Source organism: Pelodiscus sinensis, chromosome 8 (genome assembly GCF_049634645.1).
Source record: "Pelodiscus sinensis isolate JC-2024 chromosome 8, ASM4963464v1, whole genome shotgun sequence".
NCBI classification, from domain to species: domain Eukaryota; kingdom Metazoa; phylum Chordata; order Testudines; family Trionychidae; genus Pelodiscus; species Pelodiscus sinensis.
In genome coordinates this window covers 1,564,645-1,578,361 of record NC_134718.1, presented here as the reverse complement: position 1 = coordinate 1,578,361, position 13,717 = coordinate 1,564,645, and the positions used below count along the sequence as shown (strand labels likewise).

The 13,717-nt window shown below is 57.6% G+C and overlaps 1 protein-coding gene across 5 annotated transcripts in view; it reads right to left on the bottom strand.

Moving 5' to 3' along the window:
• The window catches only part of ARMH3 (armadillo like helical domain containing 3), a 124,990-nt gene that overhangs the window by 87,007 nt on the left and 24,266 nt on the right, over positions 1-13,717 (bottom strand). For all 5 annotated transcript variants that reach the window (XM_075934501.1, XM_075934499.1, XM_075934498.1 and 2 more), the window contains 4 exons: positions 12,911-13,003; positions 12,240-12,314; positions 11,172-11,258; positions 62-118 (listed from right to left, as the gene is read on the bottom strand). In XM_075934501.1, coding sequence (XP_075790616.1) covers positions 62-118; positions 11,172-11,258; positions 12,240-12,314; positions 12,911-13,003 — 312 coding nt within the window. The remainder of the gene's footprint in view (positions 1-61; positions 119-11,171; positions 11,259-12,239; positions 12,315-12,910; positions 13,004-13,717) is intronic.

The window sequence follows — 13,717 nt, the reverse complement described above, 5'->3', positions numbered from 1 at the left end:
GCCAGCCCCCTGGCTGGAGGGCGCGGAGCCCAGGAGAGGGCCCGGAGACGCAGGTACTCACGTTGAGCGTGGCCTCGTCATCGACGATGGAGAGTTTCACGATGTAGGGGTTCACCGACTGCCCGGGAGAAGGAAATGACGTTAGTTTGGCCGGTGCTGGCACAAAGGCCCACGAGCTACTCGGCAACGCTGCCCCGGCTCCGTCCACGCGGCCTCCTGAGCAGCGGGCGAGCCGAGCCTCCACTGCGCAGGCAGGGCTCCCGTCCCTGCTCGCCTCAGGCAGCCTTCCCCATGCGACACGGGCAGGCCCGCAGGCCCCCTGGGCCATTCCCCTGGGCCGAGCCTGGCTCCACTCGCTGGCTAGGCACGGCTGCTCGAGAGAAGGCCCCACTACCACTGACTGCCACGGCCAGGACCACGCCTGCCTAGTGCAGTTGGCCGAGGGCGCGGGAGCCACGGAGCCCGGCACCTGTGCCACAGGGCTGGCTGGAGGGGAGCGAGTCAAAGGCCAGTTTTGAAAACCGGCTCCAGTGGTGACCCTGGCGGTACAGGCTCCGGCCGGCTGGCACGGGAGGGATCAGACACCGGGAGAAACCCAGGTGCTCGGGAGAGCCAGCTGGGATGTAAAATCCCGTTCACTGGTTAACCGGGCAGAGGGGCCGGGCTGGCACGCTGCTACCCACGGTCAGGAGGGGGCGGCTCCAGCCCCTACCGGTCATTAAGGGAGAGGCTTATCGGTTACCCAGTAACATCCCTAAAGGGAAACCCGCTTCACAGACCTATTAGAGCCCCTCGCTGGGGGTCAGCGCGCACACGGGCAAGCCACTGGCTCTAGTGTACCCGGACTTGCCGAAAACCTTCGCCAAGGCTCTCCCCGGAGGATCGTCGGGGACGGGAGGGAAGGCCCTTCTCCCGGCTCTGGACAGGATGCAAGTTTTCACAGGGCAGAGGGGGCCATGGCAGGGTCCCCCAAAGATCCGCCCCGGGCCCAGCCCTGTTCACCACTCTGGAGAAAGGGGCGAATGGCGAGGGGGCCAGTCTGCAGCTCACACCAAACTGCTCAGCCTGTGAGCGTTACAGAGGGTCTCACAGTGCCGGGCGACGGGGATGAAATTCAGAGAGAAGGGCAAAGCAGTGCACGCTGGGAAACAGAACCCCAGCTACCCCTCCGAAACGACACAGCAGCTGCCACTGTGGAGAGTTCTCTGAAAACATCCTCCCCGTGTGCCGCAGCCGCAGGCTAAAAGTGCAGCAAAGCGCAAAGGAAAGGCGCAGGCTAAAAGAGAAAGCCTCGCAACGGTTCTGTACAAATCCCTGGGCGCCCACCCACCGCACACGGCTGCGGTTCTGGCCGCCCCCGCTCACAGGAAAACACAGAAAAGAACAAAACTGATCAGGCACGTGGCACGTCTGCCAAGCGAGGGGTAACTGACAGGACTGGACCGTCCAGCTTAGAAAGAAGGGACTATGGTAGAGATGGATAAAACCATCACTTATGTGGAAAAAGTAGATAAGGATGTAAATAAGAGCCGGGGGGCCACCCCATGATAGTAACAGGCAGCAGGCTTGAAATAAACCCAAGGCAGGGCTTCTGCACACAGCCAACCTGGGGAACTCCCTGCCAGGGGATGTTGTGAAGGCCAGAAGTGTAACGGGGGTGACAGCATGTTGGGGTTTTCCCGTCTCCTGCACCCCCGTAATGGCACGGACAGACTCCACCAGCCAGTAGAATAGGTGGAGGTTTATTGCTTCTCCAGGATACAGCACAGCACAGATGTCATCTGGTTACAGGAACTGGGCCTAAGAAGCCTCAGTGCCCCCCCTTGAGATGGGGGGTGGCTGGGCCCTACAATCCCAGCCCCCTCCCTAGCTCCTTCTCCCCTGCTTCCCAGACAGAAACTAACAAACTCTCTTCCAGCTCTGCCCCCCAGCCCGGGGCGGCAGAGCTCCTTCCTTTGTTTCTCTCCTTGGGGGGTAGCTGGTCAGACAGGTTGAGAGACCCTCTTTGCATAATGACTCATCCCCTGCCCTGCTGGGCCGCGCTACAGCCAGCGGAGGTCACTCACAACCCACTGCCCAGCATAGCAACCAGCAAGGTGCCCCCCACTACCTCACAGGGGGTCAGAAAAGACCTAGCTGAGTTCCTGGAGGTGAGGTCCCTCGATGGCTGTCTGCCAGGCGGGGCAGGGACACAGCTCTGTGCTCTGAGCACCCTCAAGCGGCTGGCACTGCCCAACAGAGGGTGGATCGCTCCCAACAGCCCCGTCCTGTGCATGCCCACTGAGGCATCCAGCGCCAGCTGCTGTGGGAAGACAGGCTACTGACCTAGACAGACCCTTGGCCTGGCCCAGTCTGACTGGGCTCAGGTCCAGCTGAGCTCCCAGCTGAAGGAAACGTCCAGACTCAGCCCCCACAAGGAAGCCACGAGTATTTCCATAGCAGCATGGGTGCGCTTAACCCCCGTCGCTCCCCCATGGCAATGCAGGGACTGGCCAAGGCCAGCGGGGCCTGGATGGGACAAACGGAGAAGGGGCAGGGACGTGGTGTTTACAAATGCCAGGGATGTGAAAAGGCGTTTGTGCAAGTAAACGTGGAACCACGGAATTTTTCACATGGGGAGGGAGGAGGCGCCCTGGGACCCAGTGCACGCAGGGGGCCAGCTTTTCAACTGGCTCTGCCTGCCCCTCCCTCATGCTGCTGCCTCTGGAACAGAGGCAGCAGCAGGGGCAGGGCGCGTGTAACCACGTGTACGGTTACGCTTGCACATCCCTAATACACACCCAGCAAAGACCCTCCCGATGCAGCCTCCATGCACCACGCAGTGTAGCACGTTGTTACCGACGTGGCAGCCTGGGGCCTGGCTCATGCTCACACAGTCAGGAGCAGGGCAGAGCCCAGCCCGCACCCAGGCTGCAGCGCTGTGTGAGGACTGCGGTTCCTCCAGGGCCGGCCTTACCATGAAGCAAACTGAGGCGGCCGCCTCAAGTGCCGGACTGGGGGGGAGGGCGCCACGAGGCCCCAGAGAATTGAGACCTTTCAAAGTTTTGGCCCAAGCGAGGGGCATGGGGGGCGTCATTTGAGCTCCCCCCCCAGTGCCAAAATGTGGGCCGGCCCTGGGTTCCTCTTGCATGTAGGGGTGTGAAATCCCGGTTAGCTGGTTAAAGGTGACATTTAACCAGTCAACCACTGAAATGGGGCGGGAGAGGGACCCAACCGGGCTGGAATGTCGGGCCACCAGGTACCTGGTAAGCGCCCTGGGAAGGGCAATGGTGGAACTCACTGCTGCAGGGTAGCACTGAAGCAGAGACTCAGTTTAGTTTTTGAAGATAGTGTATATGAGGCCGGTCCACCCGTTAACTAACAGCCCCACTTCTGCTCCATTTAGGAGTTTAAACCCCGCATAGACATACGTTAGCAAGACCAACGCTCTGGGGATCTTGTCACAATAGTGTCCAGTACTCTGTGTGAGACAACGGCAGAAACCCCCTACCATGCACCTCCCTCACCAACACTGCCTCCTGGGAAAAGCATTTCCTGACCCCACCTGCCTGGAGGCTGGAGGAAAGCGCCATTTGAATAACTGCAGATGCCATTCTTCATATACACAATCTTCAAAAACTAAACTGAGTCTCTGCTTCAGTGCTACCCTGCAGCAGTGAGTTCCACCGGTTGTGGAAAAGGGCGGCTTCCGACCATTCCCCTTTACCTTTCTTAAGTGTGCCAAGTTTGAGCGTTCTCTTGCTCTTCTACTGCTAGGAGGATGGGAAACAAGGAGTGGAGACTTCTCAACACCTATTATCATTTTATAGGCTCGGTCCCCGCTCTGCTCAGTCACACCTCTCCACGCTACAGAAATCCAATCGTTTAACGTCTCCTCACGAGGAAGCCCCTTCTCCGGCGCCTGGTTATTTCTACTGCCCTTCTCCGGGCTGCCTTTCACAAAATGAGGGCAACCCAGACACCTCCCCTTGTTGGTTCATATAACGGAGGTATTCATGAGTCCCTCCCTCCCATTTCCGAGGGCTGGCAGGGCACGCTGAGACCCCTGTTACCCTGCACTGCCCTGCCCCTGGCACAGAGATGTTACGATTCATTAGGAAACATCCCCCCCCACCCCGCCCCGCCCCGCCCCGCCCGCGCACATGAACCATTCCAGTTCTTCTGCGCGCACCAGCTGGGCTACCGCAAGCTGCCCAAGTACCCATCTGTATTAGCCCTCGTCACTCTCTCTGGCCTGCCCCCTGGTCAGAGTGGCCTTGATTTCTCTTTGCAAGAGACATTTGCCCCAGTAAACCCCTTCCACCTGCCCTTCTTCAGCCCGCCCTGGGCCAGCCTCTGAGGCGGGGCAGGCAGCGTCTCTAGTAAGCGAGAAGTAGCCAGAAGCCACGAGAATGGCTCGGGCGCAGTCCCGAGAGGGCAGAGCTGTCCTTCCGCCTCCAGCTGCCCCAGGAATATTACCCCAACCCTCCGGAGGAGGCGGAGCCTTTCTAGCCGCACCCTCCGCAGAGCAAGCCCCCCCGCTCCCGCTCATCTGAAGCAGTGGGCGGTGCCCACGAAGGCTCGTGGTACCATCTACACGCGCTGTTAGTCTATAAAGTGCGACCAGACCATTTGATGTTTGTTACGTTTATCCTGGACAGACTAACTCGACTACCCCCTGGAGCGTCTCTGTCCACAGTCAGTCACCTTCCTGGAGAAGACACTCACAGGACCCCTCTTGGAATCCAAAATCAGTTACAACCCCCCCCAAAATCTGTTGCTGATCAATCACACCAAAGCCAACAGCGGGGACCCTCGCCCGGACAAGCTGGCTACGCAGAGCAGACCCCTGCGCCAGCGCCCTGCCATGACGTGTCCGAACGCATTCCAAATTCCTCCACACGGGTGGCCGAGGGAAATCGGGAACCCTTCAGTAAGAACGCTCAGGAGAACCACGGACTAGAACCAGCAACGCCAACGGCATCCCAGGTAGTCGGCAAAAGCGACCCAGGCTCCACGGCTCTGTGAGTTGGCTGCCGCGGTGTGCGGACTCCCGTGGCTGCCCTGCCACCCCTGCAACACGCCCCTTCCCTGCCCGAGGGCCTCGCTCGGCAGCACCTGAGCGGGGCAGAGCCATTCACCGGCCTACTGGTGCGTGGGGGCAGTTTCAGAGCCGACCTCCCTCACTGCCCCAGCAGCCACCACAGAGCGGCTTCCCCAGGGCAAAGGGAGAGGAGGAATCTGGAAAAGAGGCGTCGATCCAGCCGGTGTCGTGGTGGCTCCCAGGTCCTGGGTGCGAGCAGGGCAGTGGTGGGAGAAGAGGAGCGTGACCTGCTTAAATGGGCCCTTGGCACCCAACCACCGGGGCCCTAGGGGCAGTCTCGAGCAGTTGTCTGCCCCCACTGAAAGCTCTGTGGCTGCACAGGAAGGCAGAGACCAAAATATCCTGGAGCTGGCGGGCAGAGACAGGAAAAAGCAGAACCAACCGACTTATTCTAAGCAGGGACAGCGTGAGAGTGTTGCAGCTACCAACCACCAAAGGAAAATCCCCAGCCAACTAGACGCACACAGGAGTGGAGAGAAGCACCGGAGAAATAAACGCCCTGAACATGTTTGATCCCCCCCAAGCACTGCCACCCTCTCTCATAAGAAAACGAGAAGGTATCTCCTCTTTGCTATCTGGACTCATGTAAAATAATTCAGGCTTCTGATCCACCTCCTTTCAAACAGCACGTCCTGCCATTTCCCCTTTACAATTCCCTTTCAAAAGGGTTATAAACGTTTCCCTGACTGGTCCCTCCTGGATACAGCCTTTTCAAGGAGAGATTGACTGGTTTAATCATAGAACACGAGGACTGGGAGGGACCTGGAGAGGTCATCGAGTCCAGCCCCCTGCCCTCATGGCAGGACCCAGCACTGTCTAGACCATCCCTGTTAGACATTTATCTAACCTGCTCTTAAATATCTCCAGAGATGGGGATTCCACAACCTCCCTGGGCAATTTATTCCAGTGTTTGACCACCCTGACAGTCAGGAACTTTTTCCTAATGTCCAACCTAAACCTCCCTTGCTGCAGTTTAAGCCCATTGCTTCTTGTTCTATCCTCAGAGGCCAAGATGAACAAGTTTTCTCCCTCCTCCTTGTGACAGCCATTTTCAGGTATCTAAAAGGGTATCACGTCCCCCCTCAGGCTTCTCTTTTCCAAACTAAACAAACCCAGTTCCTTCAGCCTTCCCTCATAGCTCATGTGTCTAATCAGTTTGAGACAGTGAAACTGACTAGACACAACATGCACTAACATGGTCTGCAGATTTGCAGGGCTCTAGATATAAAGCATGGATCTGCAGCCCACTGCAGATATCCACAGATTTGCCAGGCATTAGCCATGCAAATAATAAACCATGTGAGAGAGAACAATATGTGTGCCCACATCTTTCAGCTCTCCCCATGGCAGGCAGTGTTGGTAACTCCGCAGGTACTTAGCAGCACTGCCAGGCAGAAATGTGATTCTCAAGGGATCTACCCGCTTCAGTCACTTTGTTACCCTCTCCTAGCCTCACAAGGAGCAAGCCAGAGGACTAGAAGTAGGACAGATTACAGGAAACCCCTCACTCCCTGCCAAGTTGATTTTCTATAGTTGACAGGCTTGTGTATAGTTAGCGTCACTACCTCCATTGTGTAATCAATTATTTAATTTCCCCTCTTCATGTGAGTCTCTCACAGAGCAACAAAGGAGAGTGAAATATTTTCTATGAAATGCGAAAATATCAGTATAAACCCCAACCCACGACAGAGGGACTTGGGCAGAGATCATACCCAAGTCGACTTTAAACTGTTCCTGAACATGGCTAGATTTCAGGTTGATAGTGTGTCTGTGTAAAGAACACACACATCTCTTCAGTGCCTGTAACTGAAGCTAATAAGAGAGGAATTATTATTAGGAAAGGGATAGAAAATAAGACCCAGAATATCTTACTGCCCCTGTATAAAACTATGGTACGCCCACATCTTGAATACCGTGTACAGATGTGGTCTGCTCACCTCAAAAAAGATATTTTGGCCTTGGAAAGGGTTCAGAAAAGGGCAACTAAAATGATTAGGGGTTTGGAACGGGTCCCATATGAGGAGAGGTTAAAGCGACTGGGACTTTTCAGTTTAGAAAAGAGGAGACTGAGGGGGGATAGGATAGAGGTCTATAAAATCATGAGTGGTGTGGAGAGGGCTGATAAAGAAAAGTTATTTATTAGTTCCCATAATAGAAGAACTAGAGGACACCAAATGAAGTTAATGGGGAGCAGGTTTAAAACTAATAAAAGAAAGTTCTTCTTCACACAGCGTGTAGTCAACCTGTGGAACTCCTTGCCAGAGGAGGCTGTGAAGGCTAGGACTATAACAGAGTTTAAAGAGAAGCTAGATAATTTCATGGAGGTTAGGTCCATAAAAGGCTATTAGCCAGGGGATAAAATGGTGTCCTTGGCCTCTATCTGTCAGAGGCTGGAGAGGGATGGCAGGAGACAAATCGCTTGATCATTGTCTTCGGTCCACCCTCTCTGGGGCACCTGGTGCTGGCCACTGTCGGCAGACAGGATACTGGGCTAGATGGACCTTTGGTCTGACCCAGTCCGGCCGTTCTTATGACCAAGACACATGATGCAGTTGCATTGGTTATGAAATCTTGAACAGATATTCCACACGGAGGTGTAAAGGAGACTAGAAAACACAAATAGCAGAAATCTGAAAGAACATTCATATAAACACTGGTGCTTTCTTCAGACACCCACAAAATTGTAGGCAACTAATCAATTCGCAGCCCGATTAGATTTCCTTAAGTAAGTGGAACAACAATTAGCAACCCACGGGATGCAAAAGAAAAGGGAACTGATAAACCAAGTGAAGCAAGGCAGAGAGAAACGCAAAGGAAACCAAGCCATGAAACAATCGGCCACGCTGACAATTCGAACTCTACAAACGCCCGGGTCAGGCAAAGGAGAGACGGCTCTTCTCCCTCCCAGCCGGGAGACCGGCTGCATTACGGGCAGAGCTGGTCACACAGAAGGCGGCTTGGCGCTACCTGTTAAAGGCAGACCCTGTTTTCAGTTGCTTCTAACTTTGCTAAGCTCTGTGGAGGCTGAGATGTCGGTGCTGGAGCGCTGGCTCAGGCTGATCAAGGGAGAACCATGTTAGCAATGCATTCATTTGGGGTGCCCAGTTTGAGATGCCGGGTACTTGCGTGCTGAGCATGGTACGGCATGGCCCCACCGCGCCCTGCTGCAGCTGGGTGTACGCAGCACCGGGCTGTCAGGCCCCCAGAAAAGGAGGAACACAGCAAGTGAGCCCCCAGGAAGGGTCTGGTGCGAGTAACAGCCCAGCCCCTCCCAGGGGCAGAATCCAGCCCCCAAGGCGGCATTCGGCTGCCTCAATTGTGAGACCGTCTCATCTCGCCCTGCCACACTTGGCCTCATTCACCGTGGGTAAGTCCCCCCGGTCCGGAAAAAGCTGTCTGAAAACAGCCATGCCCTGCTGCGGCCCCGGACCAAACCCCACGGCTGCTCTCCTGCTCTCCACAGTGCTCGGCTCAGCCCAGGCTCTGCGCACAGCAGCCAGCCAGGCCCGGGGCTCTCGCCCTGGGGCTGAGCTGTAGGGTGCTGCGGTTCCGCAGAGAGGCACGTTCATGCCCACGCCGCGTTAGCGCTAGTGCGGGCAGGAAGACGGACCCCGGGGGAGCGGAGGAGGGGTCGTTGGCTCGTTCCATGGTAACGGAATGCCATCTCCTTACGGCAAAAGGGTCCCATCTGCCTGAAGAGCGGGGCTGCCGGCTACGGTCTGCAACAGGAGGATCAGGCTCTCAGGCGAGGCCGGGGCTCCCCGAGGTAAGGATCAGGCCCCTCAGCCTTCCCGTCCATGGGAAGCCAGTGTGGAGTGGAGGACAGCCCACGTTGCGGAGGAGTGGCACTGCAGCACCCGGGCCGAGGGCTCTACAGAACAGAGCTGGGGCGCGTAGGCGCCATGTCCGCCACTGGCTGCAGTAGTAGGCTGTTATTCTCTAGCTCCGCGATGGGCAGCCTAGGCCAGTGAGTGGGCCGCATGGGTGGCCTCCTCCATCTGAGTGAGCTGCAAGTTATAACCAAGAGGCTCTCCCGGGAAAGGGTAGCTGCGCTCACGGTGCTAGAATGTGCGGGGGGGAGCCGACTGCCCCGGAGCAGGGCTGGGCTATGGAGGGAGCCCGGCTCCCACGGTCAGTGTGAGCAGCCAGCCCGCCCCAGGCCCTGGCTTTGCACGCGGGTCACTCCTGGAGTACCAGGAGGAAGAAATACTACGTGGAGGACGGAAATTGGTGCAATCTGGCAACCCTGCATGTGGGCAACAGGAAATACAAGGCCTTGCGGGATACACGTAGGGCCCGCCGCTGCCCTAGGCGCAGCAGGAAGACACTAGGCCAGTGGGGTTCCTGGTCTCTGGCTCGGCAGCGGAGGCATGTTCAGATCAGGTCTCCGGGATTCAATTGTGGTACTAGATGTGTGTTCTGATGGCTCCGGAACCCTTTGTCCACGAGCTCCCCGCACCAGCTAGCCCCGTCTGCCCTCACTGCCCCCCATACTCCTGTCCCCGCCCCCTGCCCCTCACCCAGGCACACACGAGTTACGCTGCCTCCTCCTCCTCCTGGGCACGGCGTTCCCTGCTCTCCGAGCACCATGGGGATCCCGCAGCCTGGACCGCCATGGTCAGACAGGTCCCGCTCAGCCCCTGCGCCCCAGGGCTGCATCGCACTCAGGCGCCGTGCGGGGACGGTCTGGAGCATGCTCGGTGCAGAGAGAATCTCGGGAGCCGTTAGCTGCCACTAACAAACCTCTGCTGCGCATGTGCAAACAGATTTCCAGAGGCTTAGCCATCGGTCAGACGGGGGCAGCTTCCGGGAGCTGGGGATGGGCACCACAGCCCCCCCAACTTGTGCTCCAGAGCACGGAGCCACCTTTTGGCAGAACAGGGACCATTCTACACGGGTGCAAACGGTGCTTTCCCCAGTGTCTGCTAGGCCATGGCTGAATCCTTCCAAAAACAGCCAGCCGGGGCCGACACCCAACTTGGAAGCAGCTCGCGTCTGGCCAAGTTAGAAGCGCCTGAAAACCCAGTCGGGTCCTAGAAGGGGTTCAGCAAACTTCACTGGAGGCATCGCTGGCTGGGTAACAAAGCTGATTCAGGGGGCCATCTATTACAGAAGCCAGGGTCCTGCCTGGCTCCAGAGTGCATCATGCTGCACAGAATTCTAGGCAAAGCAGACTCTCCCTCTGACACTGAACACACGCTGGCTCATCAACCACCAGTCCTGGCCAAAGCCGAACGTGAGGAATTGTCCGAATTCCCCCTGCATTTCATTTAGATGCGTCCTACTTCCTGGGCATCTGCCGATGCATGTGATCTGCCCCTAGCACATTGTGACCAATACGAACATACGCAAGGAAACCTTTATCCCCTCTCCCCCGCAGTCGGGCGCGAGGTCACACGGAAACACGCCTGCATTTCATGACCACGTTGCGGAGGAGCCCAGAACTCGTGATTCAAAATAACCACATTCAAACTCCCGACGTTGAGGAAACCCTTATGACAATTAAACACACGAGGCCCTGACATTTCACGGGGACGTTGCTTTCGCTGTCTCTCAGGAATAAGATTGACAGAGAGAGACTGCAGAAACACAAGCCGATTACTCAGCGTGGCCGAGGAAAGGGGATCGGTGGGTTTGGGGAAGGCGCAGCACCACATTTCTCATTCGAAGGAGTTGGAGGCTGAGAGATTAAAGCTCACCCTCTAATCACATGACTGGCAGCTCTCGGAAGAGTTCTACATTCTTCTGAGGCGACTGTCAGCTTCCCGATCACACGGCCAGGGTCTGAAACCCCAGGCAAAATTACCAGCCTGCCGCTCTTTGGGGAAGACACATTTTACACACACACGCTACACATGAAGGGTTCTGTCTGTCGGTTTGCGGGACGCCCTCTTGAAAGCATTTCTGTCAAGAACGGCTTTCCTTTGCGCTTGTTTAGAAGTCACTGTTTGACCAACCCTGCCTTTGTGCATACAAAGCTGGCCTTTACCAGTGTATTTAGCACTCACAAAGGGCTCGCGCGCCAAGGACAGACCTGCTGAAGTCAGACACCAGCGTTACGACACAGCTGTCTGCGCCCCACACCTACCTCGTTTTTTCTGTAGTTAACTAGTAAAGCCAGAAGGACCACAGCGTCGTAGCCATGCTCCCTGCGGCTGGGCGGGTTGGACAGAATCTGGAAGTAGAAGCAGAAATGAATCGCCTTGCCCAGTTATTGGCTAAAATGTAGCTCGTTTCCCAAAGCCAGACAACCAAGCGGACCAATATGGGAACACATCAGCACAGCCTGTGCTAAGCGACTAATGCATAGGGCCCTACGGAATCCACAGCTGTGAGAAAAGCATCACACACCAGGAAACCTGGTCTCCCTGTGAAGTTCCGTTATTGCTGGGGGATGCAGTATTGCTGCCTTCAGAGCTGGGTGGCCGGAGAGCAGCAGCTGCTGGCTGTGCAGCCCCGCCCCCAGCAGCAGTACAGAAGGGTAGCATGGCATGATATGGCCTAGTCATGGTATGATATTACTTCTCCACTGGCTCTGGCAGCGGCACTGCCTTCAGAGCTGGGGTCCTGGCCAGCAGCCACTGCTCTCTGGCCACCCACCTCCGAAGGCGGCGCAGAAGCAAGGGTGACAATACCGCAGCTGCCCTACAATAGCTGTGCAGCCCCTCCCGGGCCCTCTTTTAGGTCGGGACGCCCACCTTACAACACCGGAACGTTTAAGATTTCAGTATCTGAAACCATGAAATTCAAGATTTGTTAAATGCTCTGACAGTGACATTTCCAACTAGACGGGAATCTGTAATGCTTACAAGAAACCCAAAGAGCCGGTTCCACAACACGGGCTTACGGGGAGTAAAACGGGGCACCCCCAGCTGCGCCCATCGCTGGACAGGACAGTATCTGTGTGCTCCCAAGCTATGCCCCAGGCTGACCGTCCAAAGTCCCTGTCTAGAAACCCGCCAGGAAAGCAGGGCCGTTCAGCTGCTGTCTGAGCGTAAAGCCACACGTGTGACAACCGGAAAAGCGCAACGGTGAGTGAGGGGCAAGGAGGAGGCAGCACTGTACCAATCTGCCACGGCGCTGAGTGAGAGGCTGACACATGATCCCAGTGGGCAGTGTCGTCTTTAAGGCTCTGAACTGGAGGAGAGACCCTTACCTGTAAAATAGCTTCAAATATGCTGTTAATCATCACGTACTCCAGGATCGTGTTCTGGCTGATGTTGTCTGTCACCTGAAAGCAATCACAGGCCTTGGAATGCAGCTGTGTGCGCTGCCCTCCTGAACAGCCCCCCACGCTCATGGGCAGTGGGGGTAGGACCAGAGCTGGCGAAGTGGGGCCAGCCGGGCAGCTCCCAGCATGCTGCCTCCATTCCTGCGGGCACCCCGGTCCTGGCACCTGCCAGGAGCTTCTCAGATGCCCAGTTTGTACCTGAGTCCCAGGGACAGACCAAGGTGCTCGACACACTGCGAGAGGACACAGACCGGCCCCCGGCCCTTCCCACAGCTGGGCCAGCCCCGCCCCGCCCCGTGCCAAGCGAAGCGTTAATGTGTCCTCCGGAGGGCCAGCCCTGGCTAGCCAGCAGCCCCTCCAAGCCCCGCAGCCGTCACCCCGGCTCCTTAACGTGCTGCTCACCCATCTGGAAATGCCAAGTGGCCATTAAACACCTGGCAGTGCCCACTCAGGCCGGGAGGCAGGCCCGTTCCGGAGACAGTGCGGCCAGCCACGGCGCCCTGCACACTAGGCACTCGCAGACGCCGCTCGGCAGGCAGGCTGGCCCCCCGGCGCAGGCCGGGCTCCCAGCGAAACGCCGGCGTCGTGGGACTTACCGTTACCAAGCAGAGAAGCAGCTTCAGACACAAACTCTTCAGGCTTTCGGAGCCTTCCGCACAGAGCAGGGAGTCCAAGCTCTCCATCAGATTCTGAGGGAGGAGGCGGGTGCGATAAGCTTCCGCGGCCCGAGGCCCGGCCACATCTCGCCGGCATGCCAGCCGGGCCCCGATCGCAGAGCCCATCCGCAGCCCACCAGGAACGCCCCCACCAAGACCTAGGGCCCATGTTAGCCCGTGAGGCGCATCTGTCTTCCTCCCCCCCCCAACCGCATGGAGCTGCTCCTGGCCAACATCCAACCTTGTAATTCAGAGAAGGGTTTCTCCGTAAGCGCGGCACCCGACGCCTTCGGCGCACCCACAGCAGGAGGCGGCACCAAGGCAGAGGGTGGGCCGAACTGCCGCCTTGAAGCGCCGTGCCCGCCTGCCACGGATTGACACAGCAGATGCCGGCGGGGCAGAGGGAGTCGGACGTCCGGTCGCTAGACGCCCGTGGGCGAGAGCAGCCAGCGGCGCAGAGCTTGCTGGGGGACAGACGGACGCTGCCCGAGCCACACAGCTCAGCGGGAGAGGCGTCAAAGGTCAGGCTCTGGCTGAGCCGCGGCAAGTCCCAGCGCCCCGCCGTACCGAGGGCAGAGCCCGGAGAGAGGGCTGCCCCCAGCGACAGGACTCGCCCTGGGTTGTGGGGGGATTTGCCGGCCTGTGCGACTGGACAGCCTAACAGTTCTGCTCCCGCCACTCCGGCAGCCGGCAGGCTGGAGCGCAGGGGCTCCGCCATTACGGAGATGGGTGCGGAGTTCCCAGGGT